Source organism: Sciurus carolinensis, chromosome 3 (assembly GCF_902686445.1).
Source record: "Sciurus carolinensis chromosome 3, mSciCar1.2, whole genome shotgun sequence".
Classification (NCBI taxonomy): domain Eukaryota; kingdom Metazoa; phylum Chordata; class Mammalia; order Rodentia; family Sciuridae; genus Sciurus; species Sciurus carolinensis.
The window spans coordinates 63,746,071-63,763,727 of NC_062215.1; the positions used below are offsets into that span (position 1 = coordinate 63,746,071).

Here is a 17,657-nt window from a genome sequence, read left to right on the forward strand (position 1 = left end):
TTGCCTATCCCAGAGTCCTGTACCAAGACCTAATTACTTAAACACTGGCTTTTTTTTTTTTTTTTTTTTTTTTTTTTTTGTGTCAGGGGTCTTGCTAAGTTTGCTAAAATTGCTGAGGCTGGTCTCAAATTTGCAATCCCTCTGCCTCAGCCTCCTGAGTTTTTGGGGTTGCAGGTGTTCACCACTGTACCTTACTGCCTGCCTGTTTAGAAGAGAAAAGAAAAAAGAATCCCTAAATTCTTGTGGCTGTCTGGAAACTGCCAGCCTTGCAGTTTAGGTAACCAGGAGAGGTTAACCCTTAGAAAAATCCCCCTCATTCTGTTGGCTAAGAAATCCCATTTCCTGTCCAGGTGTTTGGATCTTGTATTTCATATTTTCTCCTGGGATATATGTGGAGGTTTTCTCAAGGAGGTAGTGCCCTGATCCTAGTATTCTCTAGCTCTGCAGCTATCCCCGGTAACACTGGATGCTTAACTGGAGGTGGAAACCCTCTATTTGAGGGTCTTAGTGGAGAAGGTTACCGAAGTAATACCAACTTCTTGTAGTGATTGCAGTTGATTACAGTCTTAGTGTGAGAGGGTGTGGGCCAAGAGACAGCAAAGGACTCTGCAAATTCAAAATATTATTAAGAGCTTGTAGAAAGCTTATTTAATATCCCCCTTGAGACCTAAAAAAGGAGAGTTTCATAAAACTACAGTACTGTTCATATCTGGTTTAATTTATTTATTTATTTATTTTAGTTTTATAGTTGGGGAATGGGAGCAAAACACAAGAAAAGAAGAAAAAGTGTGTGTGTGGGTGTGTGTTGAAATTCTCCATTAAACTATCAGCAGCCCTGTTTGTTATTCTGTACCCCGATCATGCAGGTATCTGGCAGATTTATGTTCCATTAGACAGGTTCAGATTTCAAGCAGACCTTTTGCAAGCTGGACCATGTGTCTGTGGTATTAGGTTACAGCATATAGGAAGCAAGAAGAAAAAATTGGGTGGTAGCCACATGTCCTCAGAAATGGCAATTTTGATTCTTTGAAGGCCCTGTCTCAAGGGTCAGAGAAGGCCACGTTGTCTTTTACCCTGAATTTACTAGTGGAGACGCTGAGGTCTTCTTAGCTGGTGTTCAGTGGTCAGCCACAACAGGGGACCTAAGAATGAAAGAATATGGATTCCTGCTCAGGTGACAACCAAACCCAATTGAGGTTTCGAAAAATTTTCTTTCTTTTTTCTTTTTCTTTTTTTCCTTTTTCTTCCTTCCTTCCTTCCTTTTTTTTTTTTTCTTTTTGTAGTTGTAGATGAACAGAATATCTTAATTTTATTTGTTTATTTCTGTGCAGTGTTAAGGATCGAACCCAGTGCCTCAGATGTGCTAGCTAAGCACTCTACTACTGAACTGTAGCCCTAGCCCTCAAAGGATTTTCTTAGTAGCTTTTCAGTTAAATAATCTTAAAGCATCTAGGTCTGTGCCCAGTACAAAAAAAATAATCAATGCCTTTTCCCTTCCTTCCTACTGATTGCCTAATTCCGTAAAAAGTAACCACAAGCAATCTGATTTTCCTGTAAACTGGTCCTCTTTTTAGTAGTATTTTCCTCTGTACAACTTTTTTGATGCTTTACCAAACATACTAAGAAAAAAAGAGAAGGAAAGAAAGGGGGCAGAATAGGGTGTCTTACTTTATCTTGTCATTTAAATATCCTTCTTCTTCATTTATTGTAAAAAGCCAAATTCTTACTGAGAGGAGCTCACTCATCTTGTATGTGTCTGTGTGTTTACCCAAATCCAAATTCAGGTCAGAGGCCACTCATGGGGGGAACGGATCTGAGACTTGGTTACATCATCCAGGCCACAGACCAACTCTGAAGTTCTTTTTTGGCAGCTTGTTTACTTGTTGCCTGCCTGGAATAGGCAGAGGAGAGTCTACTGGATTTAAAAGTTAACAGTTTAAAATAATAGATATGATCTAATGTCTTACATCTATCCCTACCAGTGATAGAACATTAGAATATGCTGCCTCTAGGCGAAGCTTCATTGGAAAACAGTCTAATGTTACCATATAAAACTGATGATGCATACATACCCTATGACCCATGTTTTCCACTACTATATATAACAGTCTGTGAAACTTAGGTGTGTACCAAGCATTAAAATGTCCATGGAAGTGGTGTTTGTACAATAGCCAAAACTATTAACAAGATGGATAAATTGTGATGTATTTCTTACACTCTGTGAGTTACATTTTTACACACAGTATCTTAAAAACAGGCAAAAAAAAAAAATCAGTTATGGCGAATACATATAGTATAATTTCATTTATATAAAGTTTAAAGTATGCAAAGCTAAGCAATAACTAAGAACAAATTATGTGGTGACACTTAAAAAAGAAAGGGAATAAATGATCACAAAATTCATGAGGGAAGTTACCCCTGAGTAAGGGGTGGAGGGAGAAAGGGTCAGGAAAGGACTCCTGAGTGCTTCAGAGGTACTGGTAATGACTGGACTATGTCAAAGAGCTCCCTGTTGCTCTCCCTGCAGGTCCTATTGCAAAAGTAGCAGCATCAGACCAATCTTAAGATTGGGATGTTTCTTTTTCCTTTATAAGTAAGTGTCAGTTTAATTCCAGAGCCTCAACCCCAAATTTTCTGATGATTCTCTCTTCCAGAAGACAAGGAAATCCCTACTGGGCAGCAGGCTATGATGTTAGTGCTTCCTCTAAAATATGCACCATTTGTGCCCATTAGCATAGCTTCCATCTCTCATTCCCTTCTAATGATTCCAGGTATTTTTTAAAACTATACTTTGAAGGATTCTTGGAATCATGAAAACTTCTCATTAGCCTATTGACCAATAAAATCAGTTTCTTTTCTTTTTTTCTTTTTTAAACTGTAGAAGGGTGAGTTGTCTTCCCTGTCATGTGCATCACAGGTATTGTCCTACCGTGTTAGTAAGAGGAGTTGGTGCACGTTTGAATATCCTCACGATAGTTGACAGACAGAAAGCATAATCATATTTAGGTTAGGAAATAAGGGTATCTGAATATAAGAGAAGAAATTTTAAAATGAAACAAACTGACTTTGGTCATAATGTACGACTTTAGGCCCCCTTATCCAAGCAGTCAACTTGCCCCCTTGCTCAGCTACTCACTTATTTGAGAAGTGTGATATGTTGTCTCCTCCTAGGGGTGGCTACAGTTCATGCAGCTTGGAAAGAGTGAAAACCCCACCTTGCACCCAGCTAATTGATTACAGCTTGCCTTCATAAACAGCCTGACCTGCTTCCTACATGGAAAGCACCCCTCTGCTGTACAGGCCTGAGTCAGAGCCCCACCCAAACAGCAGACAGACAGGGGGAGCTGAGAGCAGGTGCAGAGTTAAGAACAAACAGGGGGTCACATTAGTACAGGCGCATGACTCGGCAGAGCTTGGGTGTGGCCCCAAGCCCAGGGCAAGTTGTTTTGGGCCAAGTTTTACATTCCACCCAGTGGTTAGGTAACTCTTCATAGGCCTTTAAGTAGTGGAAACCGCACTTAGTGACCTCATTATGCAGGTGATCCTGGCCTACTACACAGCCAGCTTTCCCCTTTGGACTGGGACTTTGGGAATTTTGCTTCCTGTGAGTGTGTAGTTTTGAAATGAATCCCGTCCCCACCTCAGAGCTTCTCTCCAGGAAATAACCAAAGGGTAATTGTGGGGAAGTGGTCCTCCTTTGGCCCATCTGCTTTGCGGTTTTTTTTGTTTTTGTTTTTTGTTTTTTTGCTTTGAACTTTCAATTCTCCTGCATCAACCTCCTGAGCCACTGGGATTATAGGCCTGCACCATCGCACCTAGATGGTTTTAGGGTTTGTTTGTTTATGGTTGTTAAACATGCTTATATTTTTAAATTCAGAGTTACAGGAATACAGAATAGTGAAAATAATAGTATGTTTGCCTTCCTGAAAGAATCACTATTACCAGTTGATGATCTTCCTCCAAATTTTTTCCTATCCTTACACAAACATGCAGACTTTTCACTTAATAGTGTGTATTGAACATCATTCCAATAAAATGCCTAACAATTTTAAAACAGCTTCATAGCATCTAGATGTATAACCTATAATTTAAATAAATTATTTTTAGTGTCTAATTTTTAATATCACAGTGTTATATTGAAGTTCCTAATATGTATATATTTGTGCACTGGTAGTATTTCTCCAGGAAAAATTCTTAAAGGAAGATTGCTGGTTAAAAGGTTAAATTTGGGGATATAGTTCAGTTGGTAAAGTGCTTGCCTCACAAGCACAAGGACCTTGGTTCAATCCCCAGCACCGCAAAAAAAAAAAAAAAAAAAAAAGAAGGTTAAATTTGGATAGCTATTGCCATGTTTGACTCTTAAATGTTCTACGATTCATACTCAACAATGTATAAGAGGTATTGTTTGGGCATATCATTATCAACAGTGGTTGTTACCAACCAGTTTAGTTCCTGTTAAACTGGTAGGTTAAAAAAAATAGATTTCATATTGATTTATTGTTATTTTACTTTATTTTGGTTTTTTGCTATTAGTAAAATTGAGCATCTTTTGAAATATTAATTGCCTAGTTCTGCTGAGCAATATTAGAACATTTTATAGGTTAAGACTTATCTGGGAGTGATTTCCTGGGAGGGTAGTGATTGTTTTCACAAACCAGAGTAAGGTGTTTCCTGTGTACATCCACAGCAAACAGCGGCATAACAAACTCTGGAGATCTCATTCAGATAGCGACCTCTCAGACCACCATGAACCCATCTGCAAACCTGGGCTCGAACTCAACAAGAAGGAAATAACCACCTCAGCAGACCAGATTGCTGAAGTGAAGACCATGGAGAGTCACCCACCCATCCCTCCTGTCTTCGTAGAACATGTGGTCCCACAAGATGCAAATCAGAAAGGCCTGTGTACCAAAGAAAGAATGATCTGCCTGGAGTTTACTTCTAGGGAATTTCATACTGGACAGATTGAAGATGAATTAAACTTAAATGACATCAATGGATGCTCATCAGGGTGTTGTCTCAATGAATCAAAATTCCCTCTTGACAACTGCCATGCATCCAAAGCCTTAATCCAACCTGGACAGACCACAGAAATAGCCAACAGGTTCCCAGATTTAACAGTGGAAGATCTGGAGACAGATGCACTGAAAGCAGACATGAATGTCCACTTACTGCCTATGGAAGAATTGACATCCCGACTGAAAGACCTCCCTATGTCCCCTGATCCTGAGTCACCAAGCCCCCAGCCCAGCAGCCAGGCTGAAATCTCAGATTTCAGTACAGATCGCATTGATTTTTTTAGCGCCCTTGAGAAGTTTGTCGAACTCTCTCAAGAAACACGGTCTCGATCTTTTTCCCACTCAAGGATGGAGGAACTAGGTGGAGGAAGGAATGAGAGCTGTCGACTATCAGTGGTAGAAGTAGCCCCTTCTGAGGTGACTGCTGATGATCAGAGAAGCAGCTCTTTGAGTAATACTCCCCATGCATCTGAAGAATCTTCAATGGATGAGGAACAGTCAAAGGTAAAAACTATTCTTATAGTTTACCACTTAACAAAGTTCTTTCCAAAGACAAAATATTTTGAGATTCTGTTATGGTCCCTTTATTTTTTATGTTTGTAAAAGTTTAGGAGGAGACAGTCTGACTGGGAATTTTCTTCAAAACTTTGGGTTTAAATATTTTTTTAAATCCTCAACTGCCTTTTGAGGATTTTATCTTTTTTTATACTTTTGGTGTCATTAGAAACATTTCTGAGAGGGGATGACAGAGGAAAAGATTAGCCAAAACAAGTGTCCAATGTCCTGACCGAACAAGGAGAGATCCCCTCTGTGGATCTCTATAGTTTATATCAAAACTCACCAGTAATGAAGTGCCAGGTCAGATGCTGCCTGAATGGGACATGTGTGTCTCCCTGAGAAGATAAACTTGTTGGAAAAATTCTTTTTGTCTCAGAAGATTCAAAAGCTAGACATGTATAAATAATTGTTGGAGTAGCAACTGATTGCCATGCTGAGTTCTTCCTGTTAATATAGTTCTGAATTCTTCAAATCCAACCTCATGATACTCAAGAATTAAGAGTTGGTTTGGAGACTGGTACTGCTCACCTGTAATATCAGTGACTGGGGAGGCAGAGGCAGGAGATCCCAATTTCGAGACCAGCCTCAGCAACTTAGCAAGACCCTATCTCAAAATAAAAACTTTTTAAAAAAGGACTGGAGATATAGCTCAGTGGTACACCACCCTTGGGTTCAAACTCCAGTAACAACAACAAAAAAGGAATAAGAAGAAGAAGTGGGAGGCAGAGGTATAGTTCAGTTGTAAAGTGCCACTGAGTTCCATCCCTAGTACTGCCAAAAAAAGGAGTTGATTTGGGAAAATGAATTTGAGGAACAGACAGAATCATAAGATTTTTTTTTAGTCACATACAAGTCCCTATAATAAACCATCTCAGACCAGGGGGGAAAAATACTACATATTGTCAACTCTAAGACTCGTACTTATTTTCATCTTGACACTCCTTAAATTAGGATGCATCTTATGAATAATGGTATCTTAAATCAATACCATGCAGTAGTTGGAGAATAAATGGTGACAGATTTACTCTAACATACAAAATTTCACATAATGATTTTAACAGAGCTGACTAGATTCTTTATATCTCCTGATTTATACTTAACAGTTACCCCAACTTATCCATGGCTCATCTGTTTTATCTTCTTAACTGCCCAGGGCAGCCCTTGCCTCTGCTTTTCTCCCCCCATCCCAAAGACTATGCTTCTGTTTTGTGTCTCCTGAGAAGTCAGAATGCTTGCACTCTCTTTTGGACTAGTGGGTGCAGCAGCACTGACAGAAATAGCTTTCCTTCAGAGTTCCTGGTCATGTGAGTATTCTCTGCATGGCTGGTGCACACACCAGACTGGCTGTGGCATCTCTCTAGTGTTGGCAAGTTCACTTCTGCCTGATGTCCTGGCAGATTTCCCCAAAAGGCATGACTGACCTTGTTAGTTTGTGCTAGCTCTGATTCTCTTTTGAAGGAGAAAAAAGGTGAGAACAATTTCTTTGGAAATACCATACTTTGAAGTCTTACATAAAAATGTTAACAAAGTAGATTGATAGTCATAATGATCCTACTTTAAGAGTATCCAAGGGCCATTTTCAGATTTTGAAATTCTATTTTTTTTTTCCAGTAGGATCTGATTTTGCATTTGGTCTTTTTCTAAACCCATCTGGGAATATGTTAACTGGTTAAAGAGTTAAATGTCCAGGAATAATGGTTTCTAAGTTTGCTGAGGCACATGGCTACATGAACAAAGTAAACCTTTTCCAGAAAGAGCCCTGTGAAATTTACAGATTGTGCAGTCAGATACTAAGTTCATTCTCCCTCTCCTTTTGTGCTGGGATGCTGCTGTTAGAAAGAGCAGTGGGAAGATATGGATGAAAGTTAACAAGACAGGAGAGGCCTCAGATCACAGCCACATCCATCTTTCTCTGTCTCAAACTGGGCATCTCTAAGGTGGCCACTGAGTCTTTGAATGGAACTCTTCCCCTTAAACAAGTTAGGATTAATCTAGAAGTTCATAAGAGATTTCATTTATACTAGTATGGCCTGAGTCCTGGTAGCTTGTGATCCCAGGAAAATATAGATTATAGGAGCCCCCAAGCTAATTGCTCTTAAAGTAAGGTACTGGATTTGAATCCTGTAAACAGAACAGAAAAATTTAGTAGACAGTAATATAACCCATAATGAATATTCTTTCTCTGGCCTTGATGAATCCCAGTTTTTTTTCTTGTAGTCTGACAAAACAGATAGGCAAAGTATGCTACCAGCCATTCCAGGATACATTCCAGGAAACCAGGTAAGTTTTCCTGGATCAGAGGATTAATAAGCAGAACATGAGCATTTTTTTTTAAATATATTTTTAGATGTTGATAGACTTTATTTTACTCATTTATTTATATGTGATGCTGAGAATAGAACCCCTCACATGTGCTAGGCAGGTGCTCTGACACTGAGCCACAACCGCAGCCCCAACACTAGCATTTCAATTAGACTATAATATGCCATAATCATCTCACTACTTCCTCTTCTTAGGCAATCTCAGAACTGGTCAGCCCAGACATCTTCATGCAGTCTCACTCAGAAAATGCAATTTCAGTCAAAGAAATCATCACTGAAATTGAGTCCATCAGTCAAGGAATTGGGCAAATTCAGATGAAAGGGGACATCCTATCCAATCCATGCCATACACCAAAGAAGAGCACCATTTATGAACTTCCCCTTGAGAGGACCCAGACCCCAGAGAACAAACCTGGACCTTTGGAGCAAGATGAGGGTTTCTGCACAACCCAGCCTGAACTAGCCAAAGACTCAGGGAAGTACAATCCAGAAGGCTGTCTACCCACACACTCATCCACAGCAGACTTGGAAGAAGAGGAACCAGCTGAGGAGGAACACGAGCTCTGGGGCCCAGCGATGCAGTCAGGTGCCAAGTGGTGCTCTGGGTCTGTGAGGCGAGCCACCCTGGAGTTTGAAGAGCGCTTACGGCAGGAGCAGGAGCACCACGGCACTACCCCTGCATGTACCTCATTGTCTACTCGCAAGAATTCTAAAACTGATTCTTCCATGACAGACCTGGCACCAAAAGGAAAAAGTGATGAAACCACCCCAGAACATTCATTTGTCCCCAAGGAACCAGAGATCAGCAAGGGCAAAGGGAAATGCCCTGGGTCTGAGGCTGGCTCATTTTCCCATTGTGAGCAGAGTATCATCATTCCAGCACCTGAGCTGTCAGACTGTCACCCCTTGCCAGCTCCTAGGGAGGGCCCAGGGTCAGATACTAGAACAAAGCAGGAAGGAGTCCCGAAGGAGCAGAGGACTGTGGTTTCATACCAAGAATCTGAGACACAGGCCATCCCTCTTCCTTTCCCTAAGAGGATAGAAATCATTGAGTATACCCACACAGTTACATCACCCGATCACACTGGGCCAGGTGGTGAAATAGCCACCTATGAAGGAAGTGGGGAGCAAGGATTGAGGAAGGTGAAAGTGGAGAAGTCTGTCACTGTGCTCTGTGCACTGGATGAAAATCTAAACAGGACTTTGGACCCCAACCAGGTTTCTTTGTGCCCTCAAGTGCTACCTCTGCCTCATTCTTCCTCTCCTGAACATGATAGAGCCACCAACTCCACCTCCATGATGAGCACCCCTGAAGACAGTGACAATAGCCCATCAACAGCCCTGGAGACAGTAGCACCTTTTGTCAGTTGCACAACCCATGTACCATCTGCCACCTTGGATTACCTGCTTCCCCATACCATGGTTCACCTGGAAGGCTTCACAGAGCAAAGCAGCACCACAGACAGTGAGCCCTCCACAGAGCAGGTTAGCTGGGAAGAAAGGAAAGAGGACCCCCTCTCCAGTGGTTATGAAGTGCCACACAGGGGCTCTCAGTTAAGTACTGAAGACCTAAGTTTAATTGGCAAACTCAGTGAAAGCACTGGGGAGTTACAGAAAAAGCAAGACCCATCACTCATACCCTGTCGAGTCCCACATAGCTCCAGTAGTGAAGATATAAAGAATCTCATTCACAGCCCCAGTGTGGTAAAGGAGCGGGCTAAAGAAATTGAGTCGCGCGTGATTTCCCAGGCAGGGCTCACCAAACCATCCCAAATGAGGCGTTCAGCTTCTCTGGCCAAGTTAGGTTACCTGGACCTCTGTAAAGACTGTTTACCAGAGAGAGAGCCTGTCTCCTCTGAATCCCCTCATCTCAAACTGCTCCAGCCCTTCATCAGAACAGACTCAGGCATGCATGCCATGGAGGCCCAGGAGCCCCCAGAAAACCCAGGTGCCCCCAAGAACCTAGAGCCCACCAAGTATTTTGTAGAACAACTCAAAACAACAGAGTGTATTGCACAGAGTAAGCCAGTGGAAAGGCCCCTTGTGCAGTATGCCAAAGAATTTGGTTATAGTCAGCAGTGTTTGCTCCCCAGGGCAGGACTGGAATTGACTAGTTTGGAAGGAGGTCTTCCTTTGCTACAGACCCAGGGACTGCAGTGTGCAGGCCCAGCACCAGGGCTGGCCGTGGCACCTCGTCAGCAGCATGGTAGAACTCACCCCCTTAGGAGACTGAAAAGGGCAAATGATAAAAAACGGACAACCAACCCCTTCTATAACACCATGTGATTCTGAGCCTATACATGTGATTTTCTAAGAGAAATGTTTGTAAAGGGGCAGGTGTAATATGTAAGGAACATGCACTTTATTGGTTAATTTTATAATATTTTGGTCATATTACTGTTCCTGGCGCATGCAGGGTTTGGGTTTTTCTTGGTGTATATGTATATATGTGTGTGTGTAGAGAGGTTGATTTGGATGGAAAGACCATTTTATCATTTTTTTATTTTTAAAAAATTCTCAAACCTCAAAAAAAAAAAAAAAAAAAAAAACCACCTCATTTTCAAAGAACACCTTTATCAAAAGGAAATTGCTGTTTTTCAATCAACTGCCACCTGCTCCTCATTTTGCTTTCTGAGAAAAGTCATGCTTGCTGGATTGAGGGAAGGAAGCAGATGGGGAAGGTAGCACTGAAGCTGGGAATTGGAAATGCTGGCCCAGGCCTTTGCAGTGATGGCATCGAATGAGCTGAAGGGCAGCCAGGACCTTGCAGTGCCCTCAACCTTCATCTCCACCCTAACCCTGTGGAGTTCCTGAAGTAGGAAGGTTCCACTTTGCTTTAAAAGGGGCCTTCTGAAACCCATTTCTTCTGGTATTCCAGAGCATATCAGTACAGAAAAGCGTGTTGGCTTTATGAATTTGCCAAGCAAATAGTTTTTTCCCCCAGAAGGTAGTTTTTGAAATTAGATTAAAAGGGAACCCGAAGTGAAATCCAAGGAGTCTTCTGTAGAGAAAAGCATAAGAGGGAGGACGTGAATTTGAGGTTGGAGAGACTGACACCCACTAACTTTGGCTTGGTGCAGTCCATGCAGGTGGTCGCTCTGGCTCCGCCTGTCAGGAGTGTGCTCTGCAGCACCCTCTCACTGAAACAGAGGAGAGGGACAAGTTTGAAAAACAGCAATCAGAAGTCCATGTGTTCTTGTAAAATGAATAAATATGTAGGGTTTTAACCCTTCCATTACTTGAATAATTCTGTGGGCCTTCTGATTTTAATGGCCATATTTTTTTCCTATTTTTTTCCTCTTCCATTCTGTTTTCCTCCATCCTATTTTTTTTTAATTTCATAGATTATATTTTAATTGTTACATATGTATAACCTCCATTGAATGCAGAGTTTTATATATTATCACTGTTAACACTTGACATAAGGTTCCCCTCCTTTTTTTTCTGGAAGGTTTATCATTTCTCTAAAATTTATACACAGTATTTATGTACATAATGTCACTTTCTTACAATGTTTTGTTAATGTTGTGGGGTCTTTTTGATTCTTTTTAAGAAGGAGTAGAGTTGCAACTGGAAAACACGCAAAGACACCAGAAATAAAACTGATAATTGTTGATAGGAATCTGCACTGTACATTGATGGTGGTTTTAATTGTTTAAAGGGAGACTTTTAATCAGCAGCTCCTACCAGATTATGCATTAGTAACTTCCTCCTTAGAGAAAACCCTAAAGGCTCCCATTAGATCACAGTGTGACCAAAGGCTGATTTGAGACTAAAATCCCATAATGTTGTTTGCCAGCAGCAGAATCACAGCCAGGGAGTGTGTGTTGCCCAGAGTGGAAACGCCTAATGGAGACTGAGAGACCGCAGGGGAGACCTGGGCCAAGGGCAAGCACCCATAATGACTCCATTTAGGATATAGTTGCTTTGCTACTGTGTGTACAACCTTAACACAGGCGCATCTGCCATAAACAAGCCTCTTTGAGCTTCTTACAGAAAACATATTTAGCCTGGAATAAAACACCCACCTTAGCTCATCAAAACTGAAAAGGCTTGCAGATTTGCTTCCTGTTTGCTTTGGTTGATGTCCACATTGCTGAGAATTGGCTGAGTACAAACTTGAAACTTAGGTTTTTGTTTCGTCAGAGTACTGAGAGAAAAGACAGATGTACAGAATCCAAAGTGTCAGAGGCCCGAGTTCAGAGGGGGCAGGTAGTAGGGTGACCTAAAGGTCCAGATAAACTGGACATAGGCCATTTGTAGGTGCTCCAGAGGAGCCATGGATCCATTTACCACATGGAAGCCATGGTTGAGTCTGACATCACTGCCAGGAAGCAAGTCGAACAGAAAACCACCTGCGCAAAGTATCTTTGTAGTGTAATAATTTGTATACCTGTGCTATCCTTCAGTAGTTCCCTTATGTGTTAAAATGTGTCATCCACAGAGCTTTGTAATTCCTGGATATTTAAGTGTTGTAAAGTATTTTGTTAGGTAGGACGTACCATTGTGAAGAGGCTTGCAAGACAGGGTGATGAATTCCAGGGCTCATCCATCTAAACCACCCTGTTTTGTTGAAGCTGTTCCACTACCACTAAGATGGGCAAAGGACAAGAAGTTGTGGTGGAAGTGGGGAGAGGGAATTTGCATGGAGGCTGAAAGCAGCATCCACATCCCACACATGAAGAAGTATCAACATGGCACTGTTCCCCTCTCTCAGCTGCCACTGTGTTTAATGCTCACTCACCGCATTAAATAACAACAAAGATGGGCAGGAAACCCTCTAATGCTGTGAAAAAAACAAACTATTTTCATAAAGAGAAGAAAAAGTCTTGCTCTGCCTTCCTTTTTTATTGTATTTTTAATAATTTAACATACCTACCTAAATAAACACCTTCTACACAGGGTCTGTAATCCAACCATGCCGAGGGGTCTTGCCAGCCCTCTCAAACCCTCACACTTGGGTGTTTTTGAGTTAAGTACATGGTTGAACAGTGTTGGGAGTCGGGGCAGGGTAGTTGAGAACTTTCCAGACTTTGTTGTCTTCAAACTTTTTGATAATATTGGGTAGCCTGTCTCCCTTTTCTGTTCATGGAAAACCCAGACCAGGAGCAACAGTTTTGATAAATTAACAGAGATGAATGGGGAATATCTTGATCTTTTGTCCAGTGGCTCTCTTTATCTTCCTTCCTTCCTTCCACCACCATGGTCTTTCAATAACTGGAGGAGTATGTGTGCATGTGCATGCATAAAAAGAGTTGACGTTTTGGTACATGGGGTCAGACTTCCCAAGAGGACACAGCTGTAATCTGGATGGTTACCTGTGGTCAACAGGTGTGAGATCCCAACCCTTTCTTGACATTTGGAAACATTTAGTAGTGTATACCACAGTTCTGTATTATGGTAGTATTCCTCTTCCTCGTGTTACTTGCCTTTCAGATTCTATTTAGAACATCTGTTTGGAATCATTCCTAGAATCTCAGTTTCTGCGGCCTCTTCAGTGTTTTTCTGGTTGTGTACCTTTGTCCCATTTTTTTTTTCCTTTTTTCTCATTTTGGGAACTACCAAAAACTCTGAGGACAGCCTAAGGATGACACCTCAGGCTCTAAAGTCCTTTTGCTCACCGTCCCCAGAGAGATGCTGTTGAGTAGACCCGAAGTTTCCTGTGAGAAGCTTTAGAGACATAGCAGTTCACAGAAGTCCTTGCCTGCTTCATCCGAAGATACCAGTTCTGAAGTGATCTAGGCATGTTTGGTAAAGATGTTTTGTGGGAGTTGTTTCTTTTTCCTAAGAAAGCATTATGCAAAAAGTCACTTTAAAGGGCATTTTACAATAAAGCCATTCTTTGGCTTTTTCAGACAACTTTGTGGATACTTGGTTTACATTGTATTAAAATATGTATCATAGTGTTGACCATTCAGTCCTCCAGGCACCCAGGACCCAGCTGTCCTGTGGGTCCTGACACAAAGCAATGCCATGTCAGCCCTTGTGGGGAAGTGGGTAAAACCTGGAGCTGACTTGCATCTGTGTCCTGCACTCCCGTCCAACACTGTCTATGAAATAGTCGTCATTTCTTCAGTGGTGGTGTGTCTTAATAGTGATGGTCGTAATGGTGAATGACTAGTATGGTTTTGTTTAATTTTGCTTTGCTTTTTGATAGTAGACAACAAGAAATTTTACTTGTTTCAGCACCATTGCAACTTATAGCATCGTGGACTTTGTTTTCCATTCCAAACTAAAAGATCAAGGCATGTATTAGACGTAAGTGTATCTGTTGCCTCAACTCACCCAACACCCATATTAGGAAAAGACCTGCCACCAAAGCAGGAAGCTACACACTCCTAACCTTTCTCCCAGGGCTTGGGGTCCCTTGACGCCATGGAGAGCTATTGCAAGGTGCTTCTGTACTTTTCTAGCCTGGAAATAGAGGATGGCTGATCCTGGTTTTTTGCTATGAAAAAAGAACCAGCCTCATCTTCTCAATGCCCCAGAGGTCTAGGACAGGAATTTCTAAACTGGAATCATCCTTATTATCTTGAATATCCCCCAAGAGGTGTATGACTGGTACTGCCATCTGTGTCCTCACAGCGACATTGGTGGCAGCACACTGTGTACACACACAGAGCTAATACCCCGCACTTAACTCAGGCTGGTGACCCAAACTGAAAACTGGGGAACTGGCCCTTAAATGTTTTTTTAATGAGGCTGGGGAGATAGCTCAGTCAGTAGAGTGCTTGCCTTGCAAGTAACAAGGCCCTGGTTTTTTTTAAAAAAAAAGTTTTTAAATTAATAAGCCCACCAGGAATTGTTTGATGTTTACGTTTTGTTGGATTTTGGTTTGCTGGCATAGCTAAAGGTGCCTTTTTTCTTTTTTCTTTTTGTTGTTGTTGTTGTTATTGTTTTTGGTTTGTTACCTACTTTATTTTGTAGAACTTGTTCTAAACATGGAAAACAAGTCCAGAAGACTCACCCACTGACTGTTACCTTTGCCCCAGGCTACCCCAAAATTTATGCTCATATTTTATTAAAGCAGGTGCTCCCTTGAATCTCTGGGACCTTTTTGAGGCATTTGAAGCAGAATATAAAGAGTGGTCTCATCTCCTTCCTTAATCTTCCTGGTGGTTGGGATGTTCCACTTGTATCATAGTTTTTTTTTTTTTTATTACTGATGTGCTCCACTGTTTTTAAATGTGAACTTGTGCGCAAATGTGCAGATTCAACGTTCTTGTTACAGATTGAATAAATTTTTATTTTGAAGATGAAATGTGTATTCCATTAAGTGCTGCAAAGGAGGGGGATGCCGGGAAATGTGGAAGGGTTGGGAGAAGAGGACACTGATAACAGAACAGGTGCTCTTTGATCCCAGTCAAGCACACCCTAAAGAGCTCTAGAGTAAAGAATGTAACCTACCTTCCACAAAATAAGACTGGGTGGGAGATAGAATCACTAAAAATTGTTCAGACAAACTACGCACAGTGGTTCACACATAGATAATCCCAGTAACATGGGAGGCTGAGAAAGGAGGATCACAAGTTTGAGGCCAGCCTCGCTAACCTTGCAAGGCTATCTCAAAAAAAAAGGTGGACAGGTCTGGGGATGTAGCTCAGTGATAAAGCACCCCTGGGTTCAATCCCCAGTACAGGAAAAAAAAAAAAAGTTGTTTCAGACAGTATGACTCCAATCAAGTGACTAAGCTGGGAACTTGCCTGGTCAAAGACGTTTGCCAAAGCTGCCACCTGAATGTTAGCAGAATGAATAAGCAAAGGGACCAAATTCTTCCACCATCTGTGGTGCAGAGTGACTGGTCAGGGACAGCTGCAGTGACCTGCCCCAGCAGAGGCTGAATTTGAGTGAGTGACCTCTCTGGCGGTTAGTTGGAGAGCTAACAGACCTTTAGCACAAGGCACCACAGCTCACTGAAAGGAAAGAGACATGAGTTTCCAGAGAAGTAAAAACCCTCTCCCATCACAGAAGAGAAATATTTGATGTCAGTGGCATAGGAGGAAGACAGAGCCAAAGAGCAATTCTAACAAATGAACTGGGGTTGGGGGTCTCCACTTCTTCCACCTCTCCACAGACCCATCAGAGAGATATTTAGTGATTGCTATCCATCACTACAAGAAAACACTACTGGGGCTGGGGTTGTGGCTCAAGGGTAGACCAATTGCCTAGTATGTGTGAGGCATTGGGTTCGATTCTCAGCACCACATATGAATAAATGAATAAAATAAAGGTCTAACAACATCTTTAAAAAATTTTTTAAAAGAGCACTACTATCTAGGGAGAGCTCAGTTCCCACTTTCGTAATTCCCAACCAAATTTGCTGAAGCTTGGGGAGAAAAAACTGCTGAACTAAAGTCAGCCTGCTTCATTCTGAATAGTGTATGTCAAGTGGGAGGGGCCTGCCACTGGTTTCTAGAGAGAGTGCAGATCTGAAACCTCAAATCTTGAACAATAACCCCCCAAGAAGATCAGAAAACTCACAACTTGGAACATGGTTAAAGGTAAGTTCACTTCATTAGTGATTCATACTCCAAGAACTCTTGGGGTCCCTGGCCTGTATAGATAAGCTAATCTTGGCTTTTTAGCTGAAGCAAGTGGACGAAATCATGGCTAAATTGCCAGAAAATGGCTACATGGGATGAAATCCCTGCCTGTCTCTGTGGACTGCAGTTCAGAACCCAGCTGGGAGAGGAAGCACCAAGCCCCAAGTGGCTTCTTCCCCTCATTGGTTCTTCATGCCTTAGCTCCGCCCACCCGCAGCTCTGCCTGGCCTTGGCAGCCTTCAGAAGACTGGAGGGCTGGACTGAGCCAGCCAGGGTCAAGCAAATACCTGTGAATCCTTGCTGCTATTCTCAGAGCACCCCTCTTCCCAGATAATGGAACTGAAGGCAGGATGGACTGAGAGATCCCTGCTCCCTAGTCCCACACCCTTCCCTCTAGAAGGGAGTCCCCAGCTGGCTTGAAAGTGGAAAGAAGGGGTAGGGTTCCATTTCAGATAGGCGACAGGACGTCAAATCTCTTCTCTGCCAACAAATGATGCAGAGGTAGAACTCCATCCGGTTCACTTCATTTTATAGCCCAGAGAGCTGCAAAAATATGGTGGCTGAGCCAGGACTGGAGCCTCGGTTTTCTAATTAGCCCAGGCAATCCTTCTGCATGATGCAGCATCAGATACTTAGAGATACTTGAGATAAAGTGGCACTGCCCTTCAAAGAGAAGCAGAAATGCATGATGTTGAAAAGCATGGGCCCAGATACCAGACCTGGGAGAAAGAACCTCAGCTCCACCAACAGCCAGTTGAGTGATAGGTAAGCTACTTAACCTCTTTGTGCCTCAGTTTCCTCATCTGTAAAATAGGGATAATAGCAGTACCATCTCAGAAAGTTGTTACCAGAATGTTATTCCTTCATAGTGTGAGTTATTGATATCATAATATCAATAGCTGAGCTATTGGTTTTTTCCTCCTAATCATGTACCTGGAATCTTTTTAGGTAAAAGATAGACTCCTCATCCATCCTTATAGTCCCCTATGCTATGAATTATTTCTGGAGTACCTGTGACAGTTTCTCAGTCTGTTCCCCTATGAGCCACTGAATACCTAGACTCATCATGAAAAATAAAGGAGCCTTGTGGTGACCCTCATGGTTTCCACCACCTTCCCCCTTTGCCCAGTGCTTGTCTCTGCCCTCCAGAAGGCTGTAAGCTGCTGATTCTAGGTGTGCCCTATAAAGTGGGAAATAGTAACTTTCTCTCCTCCTCG

The 17,657-nt window shown here is 42.1% G+C and overlaps 1 protein-coding gene across 7 annotated transcripts in view; it reads left to right on the forward strand.

Annotated features, from left to right (window-relative positions):
* Ssh2 (slingshot protein phosphatase 2) overlaps nt 1–10,462 on the forward strand; it is a 244,715-nt gene extending 234,253 nt beyond the window's left edge. For all 7 annotated transcript variants that reach the window (XM_047543369.1, XM_047543371.1, XM_047543376.1 and 4 more), the window contains 2 exons: nt 4,688–5,522; nt 8,093–10,462. In XM_047543369.1, coding sequence (XP_047399325.1) covers nt 4,688–5,522; nt 8,093–10,183 — 2,926 coding nt within the window. In that variant the 3' untranslated portion in view covers nt 10,184–10,462. The remainder of the gene's footprint in view (nt 1–4,687; nt 5,523–8,092) is intronic.
* The last annotated feature ends 7,195 nt before the right edge of the window (nt 10,463–17,657 follow it).